Source organism: Synchiropus splendidus, chromosome 2 (assembly GCF_027744825.2).
Source record: "Synchiropus splendidus isolate RoL2022-P1 chromosome 2, RoL_Sspl_1.0, whole genome shotgun sequence".
Lineage (NCBI taxonomy): Eukaryota > Metazoa > Chordata > Actinopteri > Syngnathiformes > Callionymidae > Synchiropus > Synchiropus splendidus.
This window is the reverse complement of record NC_071335.1, coordinates 13,599,562-13,618,158: the sequence shown is the minus strand read 5'-3', so window position 1 is coordinate 13,618,158 and position 18,597 is coordinate 13,599,562. Positions and strand designations below refer to the sequence as shown.

The following is an 18,597-nucleotide window of genomic DNA, read 5'->3' as shown; positions in this document are numbered from 1 at the left end:
TAGTTTTTGTCTTGTGAACTTTGATTTAAAAAAAGAGTGCATAGGTCTGTCAAAACTTACATATCATATGAGAAGGTAGTATCTGTCACATGACTGATTTAGGACACATTTTATTGTAGAATTTTGGTGTATTTATGCCACGTCATGACAAATATATCAATTGGCCTTACTATTGCTAACACCAACATCACTCTTTCCATTTCAACTACTCATTTGAACTTGTTAACAAATAAAAGTTCTTATCTATTTTCTCATGTTGACAAGGATTAATGGAGGTGAAGCAGCAGTCTGGGATATCAGCCGTTTTAACTGCTCCTGACTCTCAGGCAGGGAGGTAAGAAAAACAAAAAACATATGTTCTGTTGTCACCTTCTTGAACACTGAGCTCAGTTTTATTATCGACCACCTTCTACAGCAGTGATAATGTTGAGAATTATGTATATTATGTGTCAGAATTGCACTGCAATTATTATTACTCAGTCGACAAATACTACTACTAATAATAATCATCATCATAGTAAGTCACAGCCCATGACTCCACCAAACCACTCAACAAAAGTGTGATTTTGATCTTATTGCCCTACTTGTATCTATATACCGTGATACTTGATATAGTATATTGAGTGCAATGTGCTAACTTGGACAGCAGATGGCAGTCACGTTCAGTCAATAGATGAGAATGAAAACGTTGGCTCACCTACATTTAGTGACATTAGGCACATGGAAGTTGATGTATGTGAAAAGTGTAAATTATTGCCAGATTTTTTTTTTTTTTGACTGGAGCCAGTCACATGACCGGTGGTAATGGAAATTCATAGGGAACGAACTTTCGTTGAACAGATCAGGTTAAAAAAACCAAAACTAAACAATAACTAGTTCCTTAATGCAAAAGGATCACTTTCAAAATTAAAATCTGTTTATCATTGTTGCACACACACAACTGTTTTGAAAACGCAATCTGAAAAAAAAGCGAAACTTCAAAAAGGCCAGTCTGTGTATGAAAGTGTGATCTACCTATATACATGTAGCAATAAATTGGTATATATATAATGAGCCAATGTGACCAGAGAATTTTTTTTTTAAATAAAATAAAATAAATACATAAAGTGGGACAAATAAAGGACATTTAAATATGTCCGTTGGGGGGGCTGCCATACAAGCTGTTTCCTGGTATGTTTGCATCAAGTGCCAAACACCAAAACACAGGGTTCCCTCAAGAATTTCTTTATAAAATAAGTCTTTCACCTCACAAGGCTTCATCAAGTCATACACAAGTTCAGTAAAATCCACACCATAGTACAATAACCTCACAACAAACGTTTGCTCCTAGAAAAACAAAACAAAATGAGTGACCTTTTCAATTTGATTTCTGCTTATATCCAAGTATTGCCCATCAACATGAATCTGGCCCTACAGCGACGACGGACCGAAGGCTACAAAGTGACTCTCCTGCTGCACGGAGTCCCCATCAGGTGAGACGACACCTACCGACAATCTTGTCCAGATGATCCCAAACTGCAAGTGGTGAGTCCCTTCATGCCGAAATTCACTTGAGGTGAAGTTTTTCTTCAAAATCTGCATGCTACATTTGTTTCTCACGTGTAGATAAAACGAATAATTAATCAAATATCTAATTCTATTATTTAACCATCATTTTGTGCCAAACAAAAAACTGGATCAGTTCAGTCAACTGCGAACTGTGCAGACAATTTATAAAAATGTCTTTCTTTCCGTTAAAATACACAGTGTTGGGAAATTAATCAAAAACAAAGCAGTAGAAAATAAGATAAATGAATCAATGTTTTGTCACACTGATATAAAGCAGTGGTCACTGTCCCCAAATGAACGGACTTATTCTAATTTGAGTGCAGAAAATAAAATCATTGTGCAGTGTGTTGTTTTAAAACCAAACAAAGAAACACTTCAGAGAGCTGACCATCTGTTCTGTCGCTGGAATGGTCGAAACATTGATCTTAAAAACCAAACATAAGGCATGGTACATGAGGCATCACCCTCTTTCTCTGCTGCCCTGCTCCACTGGAGGCGTCGCTGACTTTGGACAGGCGTGTTGGGTGGTGAGCGGAGTGGAATTAAAAGGTCCTTCAAACCGTCCAGAAGACACAACAATGGCTGCCTTCAGTGTCTCCACTTTCGTTCACAGTGTAATAAATCCTAAGCATTTCGACAAACAGTCCACAGTCCACAAGCCTTCAGCAGCAAACCTTCTCAGTGGTCTGTCAGCAAACGGGCACACTAGCACAGGTCAGAGACATAGTCAAAGTCTCTGAAACTGTCCTGGTCTTTACGAGTGAGAACGCGGGGTTCTCGTGGAGGTGTGAGTGTGGGAGGCTCCGTCGTGAACTCCTCATCAAAGTTACTGACATCTTCCTTGCCACGAATGGTCGGGATGAACGGCGGCGGCACCTTTCTTTGCAGCAGCGCCTCCCAGTCCATGCTCTGAATACACAGACAAAAACGCTTATTTCCTCTCTTGTCAAGCATTTTCATAAAGCGACAAGCGACAATGCTCACCCTGAAAAATGGCTGCTTCTTCACCTCCTCAGCATCTTTCTCACCCGAGCCTAGACGTCTCTCTGGGTTCCTTCGTAGCAGCTGCTCAAGCAGACACACAGAAATCAAACGTCAAAAACAGAATATTGTGGCTATTTTTATACTCCAGAACCTCCCTGTCGTGCCTTCATTTAGAGGGTTTGGAGGGTTTTCCTTCTTCAGTTAAAATGCGCTTAGGATACCATTATATTGTGTCTTGAAACTCAAGTTTCGGTGTTCTGACATTCACAATTATTCAATGAGAAAAGTGATTCATAGCTTGCACACGTGCTGCTTTTCTCAGCAGCACTCTGGATGATTCAGCCAGACAGACAGCGTGTGTGTGTGTGTGTGTGTGTGTGTGTGTGTGTGTGTGTGTGTGTGTGTGTGTGTGTGTGTGTGTGTGTGTGTGTTTTCTTACTCGTCTCATGATGCCAATGGCCTCAGTGGAGAGGAAACGTGGGTAGCGGACTTCATCATTCACAATGCTGTCGAACACCTCCTCTTCATCGTCACCAGGGAACGGAGACTGCACATGCGCAGAAACATAAACACTCAAACTGTCAAGAGTATTTTTAACACCAACGTGACGCAAAGAAAAAAAGACAGCCTAAATAAAGAGGAATGAAAACAATGCAGGGCCGCTCAAATCCACCAAAATTGGCACCTGAGACTGACTCAGCAGCACGTCAGTGTCACAAGTGCATGTGTCACGCTCTCACCTCTCCCACCAGCATCTCATAGATGAGGACTCCCAGTCCCCACCAGTCCACGGCCCTGGTGTAGGATGCGTCTGTCAGCACTTCCGGGGCCAAGAACTCCGGCGTGCCACAGAATGTGCTGGTTCTGTCCCCATAGCCCATCCCTAGTAGCAAAGGGTGGACATCTATCATCTCCGCTGGCAGTGACCTCCCAAGACCACAGAAACCTACCTTCTTTACACAGGCCAAAGTCAGCAATTTTCACATAACCATCCGTGTCTAGCAGCAGGTTGTCCAGCTTGAGGTCTCTGAAAATTTTAGGACGGCGTATTAATCCAAAACATTTTCATGTAACAATATGCGACTCTCACTCTTCACAAGCACCATTTCTGCACCTCTAACTTGGACTTTTAGCAGAGTATTTCATTTACATTTTTAAGCTTAGCAGTGACTAGGAAGGATGACATTGGAAACCAGTGTGTCAGTGAAGATCAAGACAGGTTAGGGTGAAGAAGGCCGACTTTTCCATGCTGAAAACACTGAATTAAAATGTGGGGATTTGTTGGACACAACGAGGAGAAAGAGGTCTCACCTGTACACAATCTTGTGGTCGTGGAGGAATTGAAGACCCAGAACTACGCAGGCAGAATAGAAGCTGGAGTCAAAAAAAAAAAAAAAATCATGATAAACCACAACACTCATACATGACACTTTTCATTCTCAGAGCTCCCCTTAAAACCTATTTCAGGTAGATAGTGCACTATTGATTCGTTCCTGCTGATTTGACTGCACGCTCAAACTATTAGCAAAACATTATATTCACTAATATGCATTTTCATTTTAATATCATTTTCAATTCTACTCAAGACAAAAACCTTACTGTCTTCACTGAAAAATCACTCAGAGTATTTTCTTGACATTTCAATGTGCTCATGCCAACTCTTCAAATGCATTACTTGTATTAATTATTAAACAGCCTTTATGAACACTCTATCATCTTGAGTTTTAAATGCCAAGTAGGTAAGGACCTGCAGATGAAATAGCTTGTGCATGAAAACAATTCAGCCCAGTACATTTGGGAAAAGACACACTTGAAATCACAGTGAAGGTTTCCTATGGCCTTGAATGGCCAAAAAAGTTGTCTTACACAGCTCGAGGCTCGGTGAAGACGTCGGTGTGGATGTGCATCATCAGGTCTCCTCCTGCTGTGTACTCCATCACAAAGCACACATGTTCAGGTGTCTGGAAGCACGCAAACAAGTTGACCAGGAACGGGTGGTGCGACAGGTTGACGATCTCAAAAATGCGCTTCTCACACATGAGGCTGTAAATGAGGAGAAAAGGAATAAGAGGACAATGAATAAAAAAATGTAAGGACTGAGAAGGTTTATGTGTTTGACTTCAGAAGAGCGAGAGAATATGGGGCACCCTTGACTTTAACTTGCATAGTCAACATCCACCAACAATTGTGAATTGTTTGGCATGAAAATACGTTCAGGTACGGATGGGCGATTAATCCATTTCAATTAATAATGGTACACACTTGCGCCTCTCCTCCTCTACCACCCTCTTCTGAAGCTGACTGACGCAAAGTTGCGCCAGTCTAAAACGCCCCTACATTCCAGGATAATGAATGTGTATTTCAATTCTCTGATACATTAGAGGCATTGCAAACGTTACTTGACATGCTGTAGTTTGATATTATAAATCCACAAACCTTTCCACCTCATCCCGAGCTACGATATCTCCTTTCTTTAAGGCTTTGATGGCATACATCACTCCAGACTTCTTGTATTCAGACAACAAAACCTGGCGACAAACAAAAAAAGGTCTTACTCATATTCGTAACAAGAACCAGCTGCTACTGACAAGGACTGTGGGATTAATAAAAGTAACAATTTTATTTAAAAAAAACCTTAGCACCAAGTTTAGTTCATGACTAAAAATGTATTTTTGTAGGATCTGCTCAATTAAAATAACTGTTAAAAAGAAAAGACAATTTTAGCAGGGACTATTTATAATTCATGGAGATCACTTCACCTTTCCAAAATGTCCTCTTCCCAACACAGCAATAAGCCTGAAGTCCTGGAGAGACAGAGGACCTTTCCTCTGCCTGCTGGAGACACAAAAATAGAATTATCGACAACAGTTTCATCATATAGGGGCTTGGTTTCGCAGCCACATCCCAGAGATGATCGCAGACCACTCTGTCTACATGGCATCTGTTGAATATGTTTGAACCACATCAACAAACTGCATGCTGAATATGTCACACATAAATGAGCTTCACTTCTCTGCACGTGTTTCTGTACCTGCTGACAGATGGGGGTCGGACTGGACAGTCGGGGGTGGAGTCTGGGGAGGGGGAGGGTTCAATGGCTGGCAGACGTTCCTGATGTGACACAGATGGCAGGAGAGAGACAACAGGAAAAGACAGAAACAAATAAGCGGATACACGACAAGACATGAATGACCTTATGAGAACATGCCTGACCTTTTCACAATACACTTTGGAACAGTAAATAAAGACCCACAACACAGAGTCAATATGTCTGCTGTCTAATGTGGAGCATACAAGCCACTGAACAAAAAGAGCAAGACAACTTTTAAGAATGGAAAAACAAACAAAAATAAATACATCAGCATTATAATTTGTGTTTAGTCCCAAATGATCTGGAAGTATTATTTTGCAGAGATACACATTTCTATAAAAGAAATGATGGACTTTCTTTTTGACATACTTGTTTTTTATTAAGAATACGTGGAATTTCTAGACTACTTCAGCTGCTGTTCTGTTGTGAGACATGTTATATATTAAGGCTGCTTGATATCTTATGCTACTTTACACTCACAACAAAACATATATCAAATATAGCAAATTCAATGAGCAATAATGAAGATCAGCTTTGGCCTCTGCCACTCCTTGTTTGAGCGCAGAACATGATATTGTAATGATCTCTCATCAGAATGGATACAATGGCTTGACAAATGTGGCTCATAGATTCCAGCTCACACACCTCCCCCATCTCCTGGTCTCCCTCTCTCTCTGTCTGTCTCACCGGAGTGTGACTCTCCAAGTCTCGTTTGTAATCGCCCCTTATCGGAGAGTCGCTGTCCAGACTTAACTTCTCCATTGAGATCTCCCTGAAAACGTCCACAGTGACACACATACACAGACGAACAACCGACACGTGAGGCAGACAGACAATCGAATCACAACACAAACACAGTAGGAGGTTAGACGCAGGGCATCAGGTCCTTGATTCTTAAGGGAAAACTGCACGGCAAAATGTTGCCTGTTGTACACGCATGTTCGCGCGCTGCCTCTCAAGGAAGACTCACCCAGAGTTGAGTGTAAGGCTCTGTGCATTAGGGCTGTACGTTCCCGAGTTGTTGACAGTAGGGATGGCGTTTCGCAGAAGCCTCACCCACGTGCCTATATCTACGTTCATCTGACGGGCTCGGAGGAAGGCCTTTCCTGGAGAGACGGAGGATCACGTCAACAAACCTGGCTAGTTTGGACATCTGTTATGATGATCTCTTTTGTTCAGTGGTGCGTGTCAGTGTGATGAAGCCCCCCGCCTCTCACTCAAAGTATCTGGGGTAGCCCCCAGACTCCACGAAGCCATAGGGGAATGCGGGAGCCACAAAAAAAAAACATTATTATTATTATTTTTTTTTTTTTAAATCTAGCTACAACCTCCAGAGGGCGCTGTCGGATATTTTTGATAGTTTGACAGGCATTGTTCATAAAACAAAACCAAATGGTTCTAATGTTCAGGGTTCAATGTTTGACACATGGAAGGTGGGGGTTTCAATAAGGATTTATGAGGAAGTCATATACCTTGAGAATACTTCAGGGAAATACGCGCAAGTTGTCACGTAAGTCAATCTCCTCCACCTATCTTGATCTTCCTCACTGGTTGTGCATGTCTTTTTCTAGTCCTCTTGAATTTCATTGGTTGACTTCCTCTTCCCAAACATAAGGTATTTCAAGGTACTACAGAGACTGGTATGCTAGTAACAGTATGAGTGCTACTGCATATCTTGATATGTCTTTAATACCATTTTTTGTGTGAAAACCGTGACTAGGTTTACTAGGGTTTGGTTTTTTTTTTTCCAAAACACTTAATAAAACTGCTGTTAAAAAGGAAGATTTGTGGGACACACGTTCTAAGCTGGGGCTCATTGTTATTCCCAGACTCACCTTGCTGCTTAGAAAACACCTTTTTCTGTCTCTGCAGGCGCGGGACTCGCTCGATCACCGGATTGAAGAATGTGACCTGGAGCAGCAACAAAGAAGTATTAACATAAGATAAAAGAACATGTCTCAAATAATGGATTTTCTCAAAGTCAACTTTATTTAGGTTATCCAATGTTCCTCTCAAATCAATGAGGAGTTTTATTTTATACAAAAAGGCACACATTCAGTGAAAAAACTCCACAGATCATGTGACCTGTGAAGAAGAGCTAATCCTATCTGGGACAAACGGATGTCTGTAAGGATCTCAGCTCGGATCTCTCTGTCTGTCTTGGGGCCAATTTCTCACAGTTTGTTATTTGGGTCAATATTTTGACTACATTTCTCAATAATAGAAATTAAATACAGTATATTAAAGTGGAGCTCTCACTGTATGTGCGTCAGGTCAAAACCGTAATTTCGAGCGCCAGTGACTTCATGGTGAAAGAAGTGATGCAACTTGACCTGAGTCAGGGGGATGTGCTGTGGAGTAAACATAACTGGCGGGTACCTCGGCCAGCATCAAGCCCTGAGGCTCCAGCTCCAGCTGAACTCTGTGTTTCTGATTGTCCAGAAACTCCTCCAGCTTCAGGTACTTCAGAGCACAGAGTGAGCGAAAGTCCTTCCAGTACACGGCAATCTCCATCTCCCTCGACTGCAATTAACAGCAAAGTGAGTTTTCCACTTGCAGATATCAACATTTCAGGGAATGATCTACTGACTCTCTCCAGCTCCACAGTGAAGGTCTGGTCCCAGGCCTGTTCTCCCACCGTCTTCCACGCTGTTTGACCCACCACCGTGTTGTCCAGCTTCAGCACAGCGCTCACTTCAGCTGCACACACAACACACACACACCCACTTAATCCCCTGAAGGTGACATTTCTACACAGTGCTAGTAATAGAAAAATGCAGGGTAAGCCATTAAAAAAATACAAACAGGCAGCGATCAACAAGCGTGAGTAATTCCTTTGGGAAGCTGCCGAAAGAGCACAATTGAACAATGGCTTTGGTGATTTGCCAACTCAGGATTTTAAAGTAATTTGGTTAAATCGGCAGATATTGCTGCGCTGTTAGCTAATGTAATGGCTTCCTGTCACTCCACTGAGAGGAAATAAATGACACCATTTACTCAATTGAAGCACATTTGCTTTGGGATTAAACAGAACTTCTTGTAATGACATTGCATTGAACTCACAGGACAATTCCTCGATCTTGCTCGGGGTTTTCCCGCTGACGGAGCCGCTGCGGCCGTACAGGCCTTTGCTGCCCCTCATGAAGGACTTGGTGTCTCCTGGGCTGTAGCAGGGCAGCATCACGGCGGTCCCTTTGTTTCGTCCAGGGACCATCTCCAACAAACCCACGCAGCCCAGCAGCTGGACCTGTAAGGTACCTGAGGAATGAAGAGGCCACACACCGCAAATTCAATGACTGAGCTTACATGGTGACAAGTTCATCTCTTTAAAGACTGTTTTACAAACAAAACTATCCTAAATAATACAATTGAAGCATTCAAATAGTTTTGGCTTGTTTAACCGATTTCTAAATTGTGCCACCCATGGACTACATGAGGACTTTGGCAGCCGCTGTTAGCTAACCCTAACAACAATCGTGTCAAAATCTAAATACAGTAATGTGATTTGATAACTTTATTTGGAACAAAGGTTGGTATTTTCATTTTTTTTTTAAGTCTATCTAACAGTACTGTAACAAATTATTGATACATATTTTTTCCCTTTAAAGAAAAGAAGAAACAACATTTCATTGCGTCAACACAATGAAATGTTTGTATGTTTCCCACAGCTTTGGGTTACCAAATTATATATACTATGGCTGAACAATTTGGGGGAAAAAAAGAATTTATTTTGACAAAACTGTGATTACAATTTAGCATGCAATTTTTGGGGGGAGAAATTTTTAACATGATCTCTAAACACAATGAATAAATCACTTGGTAGTATGACCAACATATAAACACTTGAATTGAGGCCCAATAGTTTCATCAGTACAACATTTGTACTGCGTATATAAAGAGTTCCAATGAAAAAGAGAACTGCCGCCCCTCAACAAGGGTCCCAGGTGAATGAATAACCCCCCTGCTGTGCATTTTCGTGAACGTACCAGTGAGGGGCGAGGGCTTGTTGAGTGTGCTGTACTGGTTGTGCATGTAGGGAGCACCGTGGCGCGAACTAAAGGCAGGTGAGGAGGACAGGACCATCTCCTCTTTGATAACGTTAGCTTTAGGATGGTCCTCCGGTAGTTCGGCCAGACGCTGGTCCAGAGAGTCCCGAAGAAGATCCAAACGCTGCGAGGCCTCACTCAAGCGAGACTGCGCCTGCAGAAGAGTGACACGAGCAACACATTGACCTCACTCCTTAGCTGGCGGTGTGTTTTGGCACCTGTGTAGTAGGTTACCTCAGACAGGGCTTTCTTGTCCTGGACTTTGCTAGCTCCGAGTAGTCTGAGGACATTTTTGGCTCCCTCAGCAACTGCATGTTCCACTCGATAGTGATGCCGGAGCTCCTCGATACGCAGCTCCACCCCACACAGGTCCTGGTTTCCTGTGGTGAAGATGAAGCCAACAGTCAGTCAACTGATGGTGGTCCTCACTACACATAAACAGATGTGTTATGGAACTTGTAATTCGTGAGGCTAGCGAAGTTCACATCCATATGGTCACACTGCGTTGTGATTCCATAGAATTCTTTTTTAATCGAGTTAACTTTTACAGTTTTTAGCTGGTACATTGGCAGTAGAAGCAGCTAGAAGCCATGGAATGAAAACTGATCCCATTCAAAGGCTTCCTAAATCCACACGCCACCAAAATCCACTCACTTCAAAGTAAGCCCTTTCCTAAGGATCCACATCATTTTGTGAAATTCATTTGCAACTTCGCAAACAAACCAAAACCAGTGAAAATGTAATTTCCAGATTATTGAGCACACCTGAATATAAGATGAACGCACCAAATTGAAGTAGAAACCAACAAATAATAACAATAATACATACAATACAACATATTTATAAAGCACCTTTTAGAAACCAAGGATCACAAGATGCTTTACATAACAGGATTCAAATCAATCCAGAACACAAAACAATCAGGCATATTAAACAGACAGACAAAAAGTGAGGAACGGAGATGACACCCGGGCAAGTAAACATAAATATTCCCATTGGCAAATCCAGTGCACAGACAGCATTACATAAAAGCCAGTCTGTAAAAACATGTTTTTAAAAGAGATTCGAAAGAAGGTGCAGACTCAACCAGTCTTATTACCAACTTGCAGAGTGTTCCAAAGCCGAGAGCTCTGTTCCCCTTCGATTTCAGCCTAGACTATGGAGAGACAACAAGGGATCTGCTCATCTGGCACAAAAGTGCTCAGCACAACTAGGATGTAGCTGGGAGCCAGACCATGGCAAGCTTTAAAAGTTATTAGTAAAAAAAAAAAAAAAATCTAGAACGCACTGGAAGTCAGTGTAGAGAGGCTAAAACTTGGGTAATGTGATGTCTGCTCAGACCAGTTAAAAAATAGATTTTGTACATACATAAACAACGTTTGTCTACATACCACAGGAGCAGCAGTGCAGTCAAGGGGAGTGATCTCCTTAAAAATGTGCGTGGATACTCAACATCCCTCTAGAATTATTTTTTTAAACAGGGTCCACCATCGGGAGTGATGATGAAGAAAAACTTGATGTCCTGAATGTGCTTCATGCTGTCAATATAATTGGAATTATTAGAATGCACTGGTCCCTGACACCCCCCACCCCGATGTTCCCGAGGTCCATGCAGCAGCTGCGACTGGCTGTGGAGGCGGAGCTCCAGGAACAGTGGATGAGTGATGTCAAGTGTCAGCCAGGAATACACACGGAAAATATACTGTGACTTCCTTGGTCAGATGTGATACGGCTCAATATCTTGGCAGCAGGGAAATAATTCAAATGTGAAAATCCCATCTTATCTAAACAGCCATCAAAAAGGAAGGTCATTTATTATTAATAATTCCACAGAAGAGAAAATAATAAGCCTTGAAACGCGGCAACTCAACGCGCTTCCATCTCTGCTCTCAGCCCAAAAGAGACGTGTAGCTCCATTTACATGGGGTCAGCCTGAGAGGAAGCTCAGTTAAGCACCATTACGGCTGAGTGGTTTGCTTAATGGGACGGCAGTAGTTTCCCCACTGAGGAGCAGAGATATGGGAAGAGAATGGACGGTAAAAGATGAGGAGAGTGGCAATCAAACAAAAGGCAGAGACGCCTTTCTCAGACTTTTAAATGTCGAATCAGGGCTGGAAAAGGGAGACGCCGATGATGTGAATGACATGAGCGACATTAGAGAGGAAGCCTGCAGGGGAGCTGCATAGGGGCTCTTGTATCCTAATAAGGTGATGTGCCTGAAGCCCAGACCCTTCTAGATGACCCCTCAGGCGGGTGTGGTGCCTGGAGACTGTCTGTGTACAAAACACACACAATCCACTGACTGTGGGTAAAACAGCAGTGGAATAAGAAGAGTAAGGCATTGTTGACAAGGACAGTGGAGATCCACGTGAGCAGACCCCATGTAAACAGCTCCTTCACATCAGAGGTCTTAGTCACGCAGACTTAAATTAGAGTGGGAAATGATCACAGAGGAGACGTTTCAATGAGCTACAGACTCATGAATTATAGAGTAGCAGCGTACAATAGGAACAAAGACAAGAACATACCATTCAAATAAAGTAGTGCAAATAAAGTAAGAAATTAAAGTTGAAACTACTTATGGAATTCAATATTTGCCATTAAAAGCAGACTACATTAAGACGGAATACATGTGTGTGAATGAGAGGGAGCCAAGTGGACAGGTGAAGTTACAGGATGGAGAGATAAAGAAGGTGGAGGATTTTAAGTTCTTAGGCTCAACTGTCCAGGGAGAAGGAGAGTGTGAGAAAGAGGTGAAGAAGCGGGTGCAGGCAGGATGGAATCATTGGAGAAAAGTGTCAAGTGTGATGTGTGACAAAAGGGTGTCAGTAAGGATGAAAGGGAAAGTGTCCAAAAGGGTGGTGAGGCCAGCAATGTTGTATGGTTTGGAAACAGTGGCACTGAGGAAAAGACAGGAGGCAGAGCTGGAGGTAGCAGAGATGAAGATGCTGAGGTTCTCTCTGGGAGTGAGCAGGATGGATAGGATCAGGAAGCAGTAGATCAGAGGGACAGCACATGTGGTCAGGTGTTCAGGAGGCAAAGTCAGAGAGGCTAGATGGAGATGGTTTGGACATGTACAGAGGAGAGAGAGCCAGTACATTGGTAGGAAGATGTTGAGGTTGGAACTGCCAGGCAGAAGGTGGAGAGGGAGGCCAAAGAGGAGGTTTATGGAGGTGATGAAGGAGGACATGAGGTTTGTAGGTTTGAGAGAAGAGGAAGCAGAGGACAGGGTGAGATGGAGGAGGATGATCCGCTGTGGCCACCCCTGAAGGGAGAAGCCGCAAGGAAACAGAAAAGAAGAAGAAGCAGACTACATACACAGCTCTATTTTCAAATAAAAATCTGACTTTTTAAAAATACTGATAAAATTCTTCCAAGTTTGGACGCTTCACAATCCTACATTAATAGATAAATATAGCAATTTTTGACATGGCTCTAATGAGCGCCATTAATTTCTGCATTGATATCCAATTTCTATGTGGCCATTGTTTTCACGTATAAATAGGGGGCGCTGAGCATTAAAACGGCATTACTGCCATCAACACTAACAAAGCACCATTAATCGGCTTGTTTTCAGAGAGTGAGAGACCGTAATGGTCACAGCACTCACACTAGCCGTTCACCTGCCTTAAAAGATATTGATTTCCAACAGTGCGCGTGTGAGTGTATGTGAAAACAGGAGCACACACATGAAACACCGAGAATTACATAATAAGACTTATTAAGTTTCATTGCAGTATAAATCGACATTTTTCAAGTCTACATTTGGGCAGGGGAGAGCTGGACTTCTTTGCCGTGTGTCCAAAACATTTCACGAAAAAGCCCGTTTCATCTTTTCCCTCACATGAACAAAGGGCAAAAGATGAAAAAAAATGGTAAGCCGGCTTTTCATCCATCACAGCGGCGGTGCGGCCTTCTGATCCTGCTGCTGCCTAAAAGCATCCCGTCATCAGCAGCTGGTTCGCAAACTCCAACACAGACGGCGCACAAGAGGCGGTCCAAATATGAGCATGTATATTCCAGTATTTTTAACCAACGCTGCAACATTGCTTGATGAATCAGATGGTAAGGTCCACCTACCCTGCGTGTCGTCATTGTGCTCTGTAGCCTGCACAGCTTTGCGGATTTGCATGCGGATGATGTCAATTTTGGTCTTACTGTCCTGCAGCATCTGCTGGGCAGTCTGAAGCATCTTCTTGTCCTAAAAACAGAGAAGCTTTTGATAAGGCAACTCCAAATGAATGGACCTACTGTGGATGTTCAAGTTCAAGACATATTTTGCCACTTTGCATCTCTTTTAATTTATTTATTTTACATTGAATGAAGAAGGAAACTACTTGAGAAAAATCATTCGTATAAGAGAAGATTAGAATTTAAAATGAAAAAATACAATAAAAATAATGGTGAGATGTGTAGAACAACAACAACAATAAAATTTAAATTATAGGGTTCGAGGTTGTTTTTATGGTAATGTTATTTTACAAGTATAACTGTAATCTTAAATATGAAAAAAAAGGTTTTTCATAAATTATAAAAATCCTTAACAATCTAATTATTTTATTTAATAACAGGATTTTGTTTGGTGGTGCTTCTCGCCCACCAAAAAAAAAAAAATAATAATAATAATAATTCATGGAACAAAACACAGATAGAAAAACAAGGAAGCAGATGGAAAAGCTTCGAATTTGACTGAATTGGTGTCAAGTAAACAATCATCATACAATCAGCAGTCTGTACACAAGTTTGGTCGTAATGCGCAACTTCCGAGTTCGAGTTCCACGAGCAACAGTCATTGTGACGTTTCTTTCTCAATGCCGTTAAAAACACCACAAAACCCACCATGATCTTGTCCACCCCCATGATGCATTGCGTGGTATTAGCTTGTTTAGATGTTCCCACTTTGATTTAATGTGTTTGAAGGTGTGGCGGCTCTCAGTCAAGCAAAAGCGGCGCACCACAATGGTTTACATGAAAAAGCAAAACAACTTAATAATAATACATGTCGCTGCTAAATAAGTTCACTTTTTCATACATGTATGTCGATGTACATTAGAAAGAATTTTGTTAGTAACTGGAAAATATGGACAAAAGCAGTTCTACAGCCATGAATTGGAAATAAACCCAGCTAAAGCAGTACATAACTTCTCCTATGAAAGTGTTAATGCAAAACCAACCAGCGTGATCTCTTGTGGTGGCTGAACGGTCTTCAAATGCTGACTTAATGTCAACGTCAGAATAATAGTGAGTGAGTTCTGACCTTTGGCCACATATAACTTCTGTGCTAGTTCTCACTCATAAATGCAACCTAGAAGGTGTATACAAGACGTAAAGCATTCGCACCTTGGTGGATCCATTGGCATAGATGGGGATCATGTTTTCAACTCCCTGTTTGACCTTGAGTTCGATGTTGAGCTGCCTCTCCAAGGCAGCGATGCGCTCCTTGTGGGCGGAGGTTCGACTCTCTGCCCCCGGAGACTGGGGACACTCATCTGGAAGTTGGAGCAGAGGACACAGTGAGAGTTCCATTACATCATATTAACTAGAGACGACATACTGAAACTTGACTATCTTCTTTTGAGACTTGATTTTGCAACTAAAATGAAAATCGATTCTTATGCTTATGTAACGTGTCCTGCACTGTGTATGCATGAGAAGAGCTAACCCAAATTCGTGTGTTGTAACATAATAGAAGGGGATTTAGCATGTAGGCCAACTTCAACTGTTGAGCGACACCATAGTCAGAAAGAACATGCTTCAAAGTGATTCTCTTGCGTTTTCTGTGGGCTCGCAGCAAAGATAACATAAATATAATTTGTCAGGAACCACACTATGGCTACATATTAGAAACTGAAGCAACATCAGAGACACCTCTGAGCCGTGTATGTGTCTCAACAAAAACCTCCATAGAAGAGAAAGCAAATCCTCCATTCATTTCACTTGTATCGACACAAGACAGCAAAGTTCTCATTCATCTAAGTCATCGCATTTAGAGGATTAAAATGAGGCACAGGACTTACTAAAAGCCTCTTTGCTTCTGAAACAAATGGATTGAAGGAGGGCAGGAATTTTGCAACCCCCAAACTACCTTTACTCTCGTCTCCTCCTTTCACCACGATGTAAGCGTCCAGCTCTTGCAGCTGAGCATGTAGATCCTCCAGCCTGCGGTTGGAGCTCCGCAGCTGACTCTCCACCTATGAGCATGAAATCGAAGAATATTACTTCATAATACAGATGTATTGATTCAGAATTCTGATAGTTTCGAGGTCGTGTTTGAAGCTGCTTCTTCAAATCGTGTATGATGTCAGGTATACAGATCTAGCGGGCTCTGCTAACCTGTTGAACGTTCCTCTTGTCAGTTGTCGCCCTGCGCAGGTTCTCAGCCCCTTCCTTGATTTTTAACTCCTTACGGATTTCACGGCGAATCCTCTCACGCTGTTCGTCCAGAAGCTGCTGCACACCGGAGTCAGAGAAGTCAGAGTTCTGGTCCAAACCAAGCTGTTCCAGCACGGACAGTCCACCCGGGTCACTCTGGGCGAGGAGAAAAGGGCGATGTTAGATAAGGGTTTGCCAGATTTTTTTTTTTTTTTTTTGGTCGTAATACATACACAAAGTGAAGAAGAAGGTGACACATAGCAGGGTTAGGTAGAGGAAAGGGGAGAGCAGGACGACTGAACTGCAACAGGGTGTGGGCTAGAAATCCACAACAAGTTTACCCTCGTACTCTGCTCTGTAAACTTTTCCAAGTCTGGTCAAACCATTTGTTTGCTTTAGACACCACCACCACCACCCAACCAGAATCCTACGGCAAACATTATCGCCCTAAAGGAATTGTCAGTGGCTCAGAGGAGCAGTCGAGCAACAGACCAATTACCAGGAATCAGCTATTCCAAGAACACACAGAGCGAACAAACATTTTTACCTCAGTGCTCTCCTCATCTTCCTCGTCACCATGCCAACACATAGTTAACTTAAACTACCCAACAGAGAGGAATCGCTGGTGAACTGCGGTGTTCATGCCACACGGAGCGTCAACGTGTTTTCCCAGAGTAACATAAGAGATAAAGAGGGAGCGCGACGTGAGATCAGGGAACGCCTCCTGGAGAGGATATCCGTCCCAACACCAGGCTGCTCAGGCCTTTCCTGTTTCCTCTGCCATTCTGCTGCTGTCAGTGCAGTTAGGGGAGAAAATAGGACACACTTTATAGTCAAAGAATCTTCCTTATCCTCACTGACGATGGCTTTTCATGGAATTATAATGTGTCAACGTAATGCAGCGAGACAGTAAATCCAAGCAATAATGAGAGCAAAGTTCTTCAGAAGATATTTCCTCCCCTTAATTAACGGTGATAAAAATCTTAAGCATGGACACTCCCTCGCACCCAAAAATTGGACTGGTGCCAGGATTCATTTCAGACTAAACAAACTATTCCAGTGGCTCAAATATAGAAGATGAGACTATCTATGTAGGTGCATCATTTCAAAAGATGGGCACATGCTTATTTTTTTTAATGAGACTGGATGTCCAAAAATACATGCAGGAATGTGGGCAAAGGCAACATATTTTGATATCCAACACCTTGTTAATACAAAAACCTTAACAGCCCACGCACACTCACCCTCCCCGCTGACTCTCCGTCTAAGATGAAAGTGAATCCAACAGGAGGATGGAAGGTTTTGTTTGGGTGCAAAAACAAATACCAAACGGGGGGCAATAGTCTGCTTTTCCATTCTCACATCTGTTCTCAACACTGTGTGGACGATCAATCTACTGAGAAGGAAGCAAAACCCACTTAAAGCTGCCTACTCTTGGCTTGTTTTGGACATGACATTACCCACTGTTCATAAACAAGTCCAACTGTGTTACGTCAGAATGAGGCGGCTAAAAAATTGGCCCGTAACACATTAGAATGCCAGAGCGAAGACTTGAGACTTGGGTACAGTGCAGTCATTTTTTATTTTTTCAAAATGCTATGGCAAGATTCTGAATGAGAACACTGTTGTTCTAAGGGGTGGACTCTGCTTTTGTTCCGCACAGATGGAATTCATGCGACTGCTTCGTATGACTCGAGCTCACAACCCTGACAGGATCTTATACTGTATATAGAAACAACTGCACTCTTTCTGAACAGCGAGGACGCAACCAGACTGCAGATGTCATGATCATTTCATTGAGAGGCTCAGGGTTTGGTGAACACAAAAAAATACTTAAATAATAACTGTATAAGGCTGCAACAAGTCAACTAGGGAAGATGGCGACGATAGGAGAAACACTACTCATTTGTGTGTCCCTCTAGTTCAGACTACGAATGGACAATAGTCTGCAACACTATCCTGCACCAAGTAGTAAAACAATCCCAAGAGAGGATTTCTTAAAAGGCTTCCACTGCAATGCTTCGTACTTAGTGTGTTCACATGCAGAGAATCACCTGCAGGGAATTTCCATTTCCTTTTCATGTCAAACTGAGTGGACGTAGACGAGGCAAATGGAGGGACACAGAGCAACAGGGAGGCAAACATTTCCATCTTTGGTTGAAAACAAATATGGCATTAACTCTAACAACAAGCCGAGAAAGAATAGGACAGGGACAGGAAGAAAGGGGAGGGGGGGAGGAGGATCACGCCGTTGGCAGGACAGACTAATAAAGAAATAAAGGGCTGGATAGCAGCAATGATTCCGCAAATATGGGCGTGTTCTTGTTTTACACCGCAACTGTGGTGAAGGGAAGTACAAAAGTCAGCAACATAAGAGATTAGAAGGTAAAAGAGACCTGAAAGTGCCCCAACATACCAACCACCATATACATCGATGGACACTGTGGGAACAAGGGCATCCCCTGTTTGACCCCTAACCCTTGCTGCCATGCAGAATGCCTGCATGTAATTTGTACATTCCTTCGATTGTCTTCCAGCAAAGGCATTCCATTAAGG

The 18,597-nt window shown here is 42.5% G+C and overlaps 1 protein-coding gene across 6 annotated transcripts in view; it reads right to left on the bottom strand.

Moving 5' to 3' along the window:
* Window positions 1-46: 46 nt before the first annotated feature.
* The window catches only part of LOC128753771 (serine/threonine-protein kinase N1-like), a 32,226-nt gene continuing 13,675 nt past the window's right edge, over window positions 47-18,597 (bottom strand). The window contains exons 1-23 of one of the 6 annotated variants that reach the window (XM_053855839.1): window positions 16,589-16,712; window positions 16,003-16,197; window positions 15,755-15,860; window positions 15,010-15,158; window positions 13,750-13,870; window positions 9,904-10,049; window positions 9,610-9,823; window positions 8,687-8,881; window positions 8,214-8,323; window positions 8,003-8,146; window positions 7,459-7,534; window positions 6,594-6,729; window positions 6,311-6,395; window positions 5,564-5,643; window positions 5,292-5,364; window positions 4,969-5,060; window positions 4,399-4,575; window positions 3,844-3,906; window positions 3,483-3,559; window positions 3,273-3,415; window positions 2,972-3,079; window positions 2,533-2,613; window positions 47-2,457 (exon numbers count right to left, since the gene is read on the bottom strand). In XM_053855839.1, coding sequence (XP_053711814.1) covers window positions 2,254-2,457; window positions 2,533-2,613; window positions 2,972-3,079; window positions 3,273-3,415; window positions 3,483-3,559; window positions 3,844-3,906; window positions 4,399-4,575; window positions 4,969-5,060; window positions 5,292-5,364; window positions 5,564-5,643; window positions 6,311-6,395; window positions 6,594-6,729; window positions 7,459-7,534; window positions 8,003-8,146; window positions 8,214-8,323; window positions 8,687-8,881; window positions 9,610-9,823; window positions 9,904-10,049; window positions 13,750-13,870; window positions 15,010-15,158; window positions 15,755-15,860; window positions 16,003-16,197; window positions 16,589-16,630 — 2,817 coding nt within the window. In that variant the 5' untranslated portion in view covers window positions 16,631-16,712 and the 3' untranslated portion in view covers window positions 47-2,253. Of the gene's footprint in view, window positions 2,458-2,532; window positions 2,614-2,971; window positions 3,080-3,272; window positions 3,416-3,482; window positions 3,560-3,843; window positions 3,907-4,398; window positions 4,576-4,968; window positions 5,061-5,291; window positions 5,368-5,563; window positions 5,644-6,268; window positions 6,396-6,593; window positions 6,730-7,458; window positions 7,535-8,002; window positions 8,147-8,213; window positions 8,324-8,686; window positions 8,882-9,609; window positions 9,824-9,903; window positions 10,050-13,749; window positions 13,871-15,009; window positions 15,159-15,754; window positions 15,861-16,002; window positions 16,198-16,588; window positions 16,713-18,597 lie in introns of those variants that run through there. The other 5 variants (XM_053855836.1, XM_053855838.1, XM_053855834.1 and 2 more) reach the window with 5 other exon arrangements.